Here is a 9951-nt window from a genome sequence, read left to right as displayed (position 1 = left end):
TAATTATAGTATTTAAATATATACATATTTGTAGTATTTTGCTATGTGATTCGGAAAAAAGGGGAATAAATAGCATACTGAAAATTCGGCCATGGTGCTAGTTTATGTTAAAGGAGTGTTTTATGGCATATCTTAAGTAATTGAATGTTATGAATTTTGAGATTAATTTTCTAGTCAAATAAATGACAAATGAATTGATTGCGTATTCGTAATTTTGACATATGCTTGGTATATGAAACGTAATAATATATGCTTGAATAAACTTTAAGTAATCGAATGGCGTGGATTTGATGGTGATAAGATTCAAACATTGAATTCATGAAGCACAGGTGATGTATTATTGTTGTGTGATAGCTTGGTTCGAGAAATTGATTAGGTAAATGGTAAGTAAAAGCATTTATGGATATAGAAGAAAATTCGGAGTGAATATGAAATTTAGCTCAATTAAATGATTTCATCAATTAAACATTGTGTATACCAGAATGTGTTAGTGAATAACATATTCTTAAATTGACATTCAAAGTTCAGTTAGTGGTATATGAAAATAACATGAAAATATTTATGATTGTGATTAATATTGATTCTGACTTAAAGTGGATTCTTCAATATTGGATTGATTTAACGGATATATTGAGCATATGAATGGGTATGTACTGGGCCTCGTAAACCCTAATTAGCGACTCGAAGATAATAATTTGAAAGTTTTTAATTTGGATGAAATTTTATAACTCGGTTTAATATGTTTATAAGTGTATTTATTCTGGTAATGCCTCGTACCCTATTCTAGCGTAGAATACGAGTAAGGGGTGTTACAATGTGACATCACCAGATTCGGCCCTAATGTTTAGGCCAGGTTTGAGGTGTTACTGCTCAACATCTCTGATCTCTCTTCACTAAAAATGAATTATCTCATTGTACAGAATTCAGATTATATTTCCATTTACTTCCTTTGAAAATATACTCATTAAGGATTCTAAGCATATAAATTATAACTCATAATTATTTTTGTACAATTTTTAATTATTTCCAGTCAGAACGGGGGATTCCGAAATCAATCAGACCCTGCCTCACTAAAATTCAAATATCTCAAAATATATAACTCTTTTGCTTGCTTTGTTTCTTTTATGTAAAAATAGACTCATTAATCTTTAATTTCATATCTTATTCACTCTCTAATTCAATTTCCACAATTTTTGGTGATTTTTCAAAGTCATACTATTGTTACTGTCCAAAATTGTTTTGTTGCTAATTTTACTTTTTCATAATTTCACTTTTTCACTTTCAATCATTATTCAATTCAATTCCACACATATATTCATCATTCAATCACACTTAATCGTTACATGATCTCATGTATTTTCACTTAGTCAATTTCCCGATGAACACTTCGAAATAATAACAAATACACGGTGGATTCAGCACACAGCAACCACCCTTTGTAATCAATGATATCCGGTGGGATCAGCACATAGCAACCACCTTATAATTAATGATACCGGTTCACATAGTAACCTGTACATAGTACTACACATGTGACCATCACTATCCGATACACGTAGTAGCCTGCACATAGTACTACACACGTGATCGAAGCTATCCGGTACGCATAGTAGCCTGCACATAGTACTACACATGCGACCTATCATTCTGGTACATGTAGTAGCCTGCATATAGTACTACACACGTGACCATCACTTTCACTTTCACATAGTGGCCTACACACAGTCCATGCCACACATGTGACCATTTCTGTCACTTCATTCGTATCCTTTTTTATTCCAGATGTTCAATCGGGAAATTTCTCACTTTTTCTCATTTTTTCCTTTTTCACTAATCAAAGTCAATTCCTTGTCTTTCTTGACTTATAATAACACATTTAACTTATTTAACACTCACATTATTCAATTTAGTCCAAAAATCATATTTTGGAAAAATTACATTTTTGCCCCTAAAGTTTCACAAAATTATGATTTTGCCCCTAGGCTCGGAAATTAAAATTTATTCCTTTTTCTTATGTTTTATGACATTCTGAACATTTTTCCCTTCTATGGCAACATCAAATTCTCACTCTAACACTTACTTATGAACATTAGGTATTTTTACCGATTATGTCAATTTACTCGTTTTCACTTAAAATCGGCTAAAAAAGTTATTTAACATAATTTCAAGCTTCATATTCTATCATAAAACATCAAAATAAACATATTTCACCTATGGGTATTTTTCCAAATATGAACCCTAGATTAAATTATTGTTAGAATAAGCTAAATCAAGTTACCGGGACTCCAAAAACATAAAGAACATTAAAAACGGGGCTTGGAATCACTTACTATGGAGCTTGGAAGCTTGAAAACCCTAAATATGGCTTCCTCCTTGCTGATTTCGTTCACCATGGAGAAGATGGACAAATTTTTGGCTATTTTGGCCTTTTTAATTCTTTTAATTACTAAATAACCAAAATGCCCCCAACTTAAAATTTTCCTATTTCACTTATCTCTTGTCCATTTTTGTCCAACAAGTTAACCAATGGTCTAATTACCATTTAACGACCTCCAATTTAAAATTTCATAACAATTGGACACTTCTAACATGTAGAACTCAACTTTTGCACTTTTTACAATTTAGTTCTTTTGACTAAATTGAGTGCCCAAACGTCAAAATTTTCGAACGAAATTTTCACGAAATCATTTTGCGAACTCGTAGACCATAAAAATATAATAAAAATAATTTTTTTCTCGTCGAATTTGTGGTCCCGAAACCACTATTCCGACTAGCCCAAAATTCGGGTTGTTACAATAGCTCCACCATTAAAGAGCCCAACGGCTCTCTGGCCTCCAGTGGTAGAGCCGCCGTGTGCGGTGGCCGGGATTTTTTTTTTTTACAAAATTAAAGTTTTCTTTAAAATAACTAAGAAACAAATTTCTATTTTAAAAATCTAAACTCTCTTTTTTTTTTAAAAAAAATCACTATTTCTCTAAAAAATAAAAACTTTATTTCGAAATAATTGAAAAAGATCAACACTTTGTTTTAAGAATTTAAATTTTTCCTCTAATATGACTAAAAAACCAGATTTTTATTTTAAAAATCAAAACTTTCTCTTTTTAAAAAAAATCAAAACTTTTACCAAGATCGAACCTTTTTTTAAAAAAACATTTATTTTAAAAAGGGGAAAGGAAAAAAAAGGAGATTTTGGGGGCTCTTAAGGGCGGAGAACTGACGTTCCGGTGACGTTTCCTTCATCGGAACCCAAACTCAATCCCTCGTATATGGCAAAAAAAAAAAAAGAAAGAAACTAGAATGGTTGTTGTTATTGTTGTTTTTCTTCTTTTTTTTAATAACAAAATATGAAAAGCCTTCCCTTTTCTTTCATTTCATTTCATCTATATATATTATTTTTTAATCTTGTTTATTTGTAAAAATAATAATAATAGTACTAATGATAATAATAATAATAATTTGGGTCCTTGACAGGCCCAAAAAGAAAAGGAAAAAAACAAAGGCTTCAAATTGACTAAAATCAGGTGGGCTTCCAACGGCGCAAGAGAGAACAAAAATTTAAATGAGCCTTAATTGGGCTCGGACAAAAATGGGTATCTACAATAATCACACAAGGTTGCAGCACAGAAGAACTTGAGGAAAGTAGAGTAATGAGACCATCATGGAGCAGGTTGTTGAAGTGGTGATGCAAGTGAGCCAACATAGGTGACCTGAACTTCTTGTGGCAGAAGATGGTATTTAATATTTAGAGCTTCAAAAATTCTCTTCAGTTCCAACACCAGTTCTGATCTCCGGCTGCTCTTATCTCCATAGTTCTGAAAGTTTATGGTGTGAGTCACATAAAGACCCATTTTCATCTTATTCACATTTTCAATGTCCTTCACTTGTACACTATGTCCAGGTCGCCAATGTTGAGGCTTGCTCTCCAGATACCTGATAACAACGTTGCATGCCCATATCAACACAGTATTACATAATTGAACAATCAAAGACAGTTGAGTCTTAACATACTCTTTTATTTTAGCTTTCAACTCTCCAATTTGCTCTATTGATGTGGAAACATCAACTGTGAACTCTACGGAATCACTCATCTCTGGACTCCTATAGAAGTTACTGATCGGTTTGGTTGCTAGAACTGAATTAGGATAGAATATTTTCTCGTTGTCATATCTCAGAAACACGGTAGTCAGAATGTTCATCTCTTCAACGATCATCTGTATTCCATCGATTACACAGCGATCACCGACATCAAAAGGGTGCATCACGAATACGAATATGATGGCTTCAAATACGGTCTTTGCAGTGTTACCAAACATGAATGCCACAAGTAAGAGCTGAGATGAAATGAAAACGAGTATTTGGGTTGTTAAGAATCCCATCAGAAGTAACCACACAATGATTGTTACAACAATCACCACCGCTGAGACGAGCTTGTTAAGCTCTTCAATTGCTGTCTTGGTGTCATTCAAGGAATGTGCCAATGACTTGCGTTCTAAGTAAACATTCACCTGCATACAAGCAGAACATTAATGAATACAAAGAAGGCATATACGAAGAAAATAATTAAAAAGAGCATAAAAGAAAACTTGCCACCCAATTCTTGAAAGTTGATCTCTTGATCTTTCCAGTTTCTAAAGCTCCTTCAAACAATGGAAGCACATTGTCCACTTCTTCTCTTTTCATGAATCGTAATAGATCGTCCTCTTCGATGTACCTGTTTCATTAATCAAAGCGAGATGAGTCAGTTACAGAACAAAGCAATTGAATATATACATACATACATACATATAAGTTAGATATGCTTACTTGCTACCAGGCTTTGCAACGTTCTTGAATACACGATATGCAGCGGCCTTTGCTTCCCACTCACTGGTTATCTCCTTATCCATTTGCTCATTCTCTTCATCCTCAACATCTTCAATGTAATTAGCAATGGTAGACAGCCCTGAACCACTTATCACATTGATTAATCCTTTCATGGTCCAAGCAGATACCTTCTCTTGCTTCATTTTCTTAAGCCTGTCCACATCAATCACCTCTTGCTTTTCCCCTCCTTTTTCCTTCATCAAATTCTTGAAACTCAACTGGCCAATGCTCCTACTACTCCCAACATTTTCGGCCATCTCCATAACCGGAGGCCCCGATAGAGCTCGGAGAACGTACTGATGAAAAATTGATTCCTGAATCCTATCAAAGAATCTATTACACTGGAAAGAAGAAGCCAATAACTTAACAAAAAGGGTTTTGGCCAGCCATATAGCTGATCCGATGAGACAGGATGCAAGGGCCCTAGTAGTATAATTTAGAACCCTATTGGCTTCCTTTGATCTTTTAACTCCGCGGTTAAACAACAAACCCCATGCGAGAAGGACCAAACCCAACCAAACAAATAGCCTAACACTCCCTTTCAATCCAAAAACAAAATATAAAACCTTCTTCTTAAGCAGATAGTTCTTTTCAATCAAGAAAACAACAATATTCATCATCCATTCAGTAAACAATCTACCACAGAAAATGACCAATACCAACACACACCATTTCCACAATTCCAGACCCCAGATCCTAGTTTCTTCAAGTTTGTCCACAGTTAAACTAGCAACAAGAAGCCCCATAGTGCAAACAAATGTCATAATCTCAAACCAAAGAAAAATTTTCCATTTCTTACCTGATTTTGCACTTACTTTAAGATCAGCAGTCTTGTAAACCTCCTCCTCCTCATCTTCCTCCTCTAGGCCTGGTGAGATCAAAGGAGTTTTTGGAGTAATAGGAGCTGATCTCAGACTCTCTTTAGGAGTAGCTGCTGCTGCTGCAGGGGATCTCCTATAAGGTGAAGAGCTTGGATTCAAAATCTGGGCACTATTTTCTTCCACCAATTTAGCATCATTTAGATAGGATGGCTCAACCAATCTGGATTTGGGCTTAGAAAACGCTGATCTTGCAAGGGACTTTCTTGGAGTAAGCTTCTTATCAATGGGAATTTTGGGGGGTTTATTGGGAACTGGACTCATCCTTGCAACCTCACTAGGATGAGAAGGAGATGGTATGGGAGTAGGAGTAGTTGAGACTCGGACTCTAAGATTCTCAAACTGTGTCAACTCGTAAGAGCCTTTAGAATCATTTTCTGTTTTGAAGACAAGTGATTCCTCAGGGCTTAAAATATGCAGTACAACATCGTTTGTTCCTTTCTTCTCCATCAACCCTTTTCCAGTTTCCATTTATGCTTTGTTTCAAACACTCGATCGTAAATCACTTATATGACATTGCATTTGCCTTGTTCAGCCCAGTTTCTGTTTACTTTCCAGGGAAATAGAAGAAAAGGCTAAATTCTCTTGTGTTTTCTTTTTTTTTTCTCGGGAAACAAGCAAAACAACGGAAGTTGACAAAAGAAAAAATTTCTCTTCAAACATAAAAATTGAAAACGACCCTTTGATTTAGGATTCCCCAAAAGAGGTTAGCCACCAATTAAGAAGGTCTGAACTTTGAACAAGTACAGAAATAAGTTTCAACAAGCCAATATTGACAAACCCATGAGAGTTAAAAAAAAAAAGCCAATACTTTTGGCGACCAAAGATAATTGGAGGGTAGGAAAAACCAAAGGAAACAAAGTCAGTTGCAGACAGTGAGCTCTGATTTTCAGGGCCATTGGCGTTGGCGGGGTTGCTATCCTAGACCTCATCATAAAAGGACATTACACAACTTGTTTATATTCTATTTAAAATCCTCCATCGCCGTGACTGGAATTATTGACTATCTTTTTTTTTTCTTGCATCAATTATTTATTTATTAAGTAGTTATTATAATATTTGAGAATAAAATATTCCATGTGGTTAGTAAGATTTAGGGGAATGTTAGAGTACATAAAGTTTTTTTTTCCCTTTTTTTCTCTATATTTATTTTGACATAAAATGGAGAATAATATGCATATGTAAGATATTAAAATATAGATATAATTAGGATTAATTCAAGGAGTAGACAAAGGCTTTCCCCTCTCAAACATGATCATTTTTAAATTTAATCACTCTAAAAAATTTAAATATAGTTTGATTTTCTAAAAAATTTGATTTACAATTCCGATCTTTAAGATTTTTTGAACATATATGATTATAGTTTTCGTCTAATATTAAAATGGAGTTTGATCTGGTCAGATTTTTTGAATTTATCAAATTGCCTCTAATCAAACTATCCGATTCTTGATTTTTTTTAAACATAAAATATATATTTTTATATTATAAAATTTTAAATTTAATTATAAATAAAATAAAATTCAATTTAATTCAATTCAATTTAAGTAATTCTAATTTTTAAATTTGTGAACCAAAACATCACGGTCCTTATAGATTTTTTATTTCTCGATTGATTTGGGACCTTCGGTTACTGCTGGGCGTAATAGCGAAAGGTTAGGACCGACCTGGTAATGTGTGGCGGTGGCTACCTCCGTTGCCAGGAATGCTGAAGTGCAATGTTGATGCCGCGAGGAGGGTTTCGGAGAACACGGTGGGCTTTGCTGCCATTATTCGGGACTGTCAAGGTATACTTTAGTTCATGTTTAGCCGAAGGTTTTTGGCTTAAGTCGTCGTGATTGGACAATATTGTGGTGAAGTCGGATTTTCAAGTGTTGGTACATGCCCTCGTGCGCTCGCTCAATGATGATTATGAGTTGAGTGTTCTGATTCATGATTGTGTGATGCTTTAGAGTCAATTTCAAAATCTGTTTTTTTTTACTGGTTGGTTTGTTAATAAGACAGTTCATTCCTTGGTTTAAGTAATTTTATGTTGTATAAACTAGGGGTGAGCATTCGATCGAATCGAATCAAATCGAATCGAAAATTTTCGAGTTAATCGAGTTTTCGAATCTCATTTTATCATCCTAACTTTATTTGAAGTTTTTTTCTCGAATCGAGTCGAGTGAGATAGAAATCGAATCGAATATATTTGTTCGAGTTAAATTTTAAAAAATAATTTTGGGTCCTTGTAACCATTGTCACCCATTGTAATAAAAATTGTCCACCTTAATCAAATTTTTTATTAACTTTCATCACCTCATAATTTATTTATTAATTTTTTATATACTGGTTAGCTTTTTTGCTTGCTTAGTTGTTTCAATTATCTTCAGATTCTTATCACTATGTATTTTGGAATTAAAAAATATATTAAATGTAAAAATATAATTTTTTAATAAAATTTATTTTAAAAATAAAATGTGAAATTGATACCAATATAAAATTTTAACACGAATATTTTATGGTATAATTAATAATTCAATTTTAATATAAATATTCAATATGACTAAACAATTCAATAATATAAATAATATAAAATATAAAATTTAATTTAATAATATAAATAATAGATATAAATAAAATTATTACTATTTATGTTTAGTGATTTTTTTGGATAATTTTGATTTTTTATTTGAGAGTAAAGGGTGAGAAGTAAAAGTTTAGGGGGAAAATAAAAAGTTTTGAGAAATAAAAGTTTGATAGAATGTAAATAGGGAGAGTAAAATTTTGTAGGGAAAATATTAAAAAAAAATTGGAGGGGGGAGGGTTTGGGGTAGATGGGAGGTGGGATGGGAAGGGAATAAAAGTTTTAGGGGAAAAGTGGGAGGAAGTAAAAATTTTGGGGGAAAATAAAAAGTTTTGAGGGTTTTTTTGGAGTAAAATTTTGAGAAAAAATAAATGGGAGAGTAAAATTTTGGTGGGAAATGAATTTTGGGTAGATTGGGGGGTTGGGAGGGGAGAGGAGTAAAAGCTTTGGGGGGAAAGTGGGAAGGAGTAAAAGTTTTGAGGGAAAAGTAAAAATGTTTAGGAGTTTGGGGTAAAAATGTAAAATATTATAGTTTAATATTCGAATTATTCGAGTTATTCGAGTTATTCGAATTCGAAAACTTAACTCAATTCGAACTCGAAATTCGAAAAAAAAATCGAGTTGATTCGAATAACTCGATTCGTTTAACTCGAAATTCGAATTTTTTTCAATTTTTTCGAGTCGAATCGAGTTTTACTCACCCTTAGTACAAACCATTCTGAGTGGAGGTCTCTCCCATGATAAAATCAGGTGTATTGGATGAGCTTGTCGGCTCGGGTTCTTAGCTGTCCTTCCTTCTCAATTTCGATTGTCTACTTCTATGACTTCTTTCGTATTTTAGTTTAATTTACGATTTATTATCTTAAAAATGGAAAACCTTTTTAAAAGGTACAATAATAATTTTAAGAAAACAGACCAAGTAATGGAGCTAAGTCATTATTGTTAATACGTAGAGCAAGTGGGGGTAGAGTGAGAGCGAGTTGGAGCAGGTATGCTTAGTTGGTTTGGGGGTAGAGTGAGAGCGAGTTGGAGCAGGTATGCTTAGTTGGTTTTCATTGTCATTAAATGAAAATTAAGTCTTTATGTGATAAACAATGTAACATGGAACAGGTGTTTTCACTATAATCACATTGTTGATTTTGTATTTGACCATGTGAAAGAAAATGATAATCGCATACTTTTAACTGATTTTTTTTAATATTTATTTTTTTGGTGATTTAAAATATAAGTTTGTTTCATTTTAATACGTTATCATAACTTAGTATATAATACCAATAATTGGTTAGAGTATTATTTTTCTACATGTTTTAGTTATTAGTTAGCTATAAATTAATTATAATTGGTAATTTAGTCGTTTTAATGACTTGTTTGTGATAAAGAGAAGGAAGACATTTCGTTTATTTTGAAGAGGCTTTATTTTTTGTAAGAGTTTTTACGCATGCTTCTAATTGCATGTTTAAATTTATACTAATTATTCTTTATTTTATATGTAACTATTTTAAAACATATGTGTTAAATAAACTTTTTTTCTCACATTTTATTACACTAATAATTAAACGTAGCATAATAGTGAATCTATTCATACTATATTTAAAGCGTTGATTGAATTAGTGTCACCCCTCTATTGGGTCTCAACACAATTGAGCA

The 9951-nt window shown here is 32.8% G+C and overlaps 1 protein-coding gene across 1 annotated transcript; it reads right to left on the bottom strand.

The window, feature by feature from the left end:
• Positions 1–3487: 3487 nt before the first annotated feature.
• Positions 3488–6681, bottom strand: LOC107901075 (mechanosensitive ion channel protein 10). Its single transcript, XM_016826927.2, has 4 exons — positions 4804–6681; positions 4588–4711; positions 4009–4505; positions 3488–3930 (listed from the first exon to the last, which is right to left on the bottom strand). Exons 1-4 carry the CDS (start codon positions 6210–6212, stop codon positions 3657–3659), a joined length of 2304 nt encoding a protein of 767 aa, XP_016682416.1. The 5' UTR covers positions 6213–6681; the 3' UTR covers positions 3488–3656.
• Between the last annotated feature and the right edge of the window lie 3270 nt (positions 6682–9951).

Source organism: Gossypium hirsutum, chromosome D06 (assembly GCF_007990345.1).
Source record: "Gossypium hirsutum isolate 1008001.06 chromosome D06, Gossypium_hirsutum_v2.1, whole genome shotgun sequence".
In the NCBI taxonomy this organism is placed as follows: domain Eukaryota; kingdom Viridiplantae; phylum Streptophyta; class Magnoliopsida; order Malvales; family Malvaceae; genus Gossypium; species Gossypium hirsutum.
This window is presented reverse-complemented; position numbering and strand designations above follow the sequence as displayed.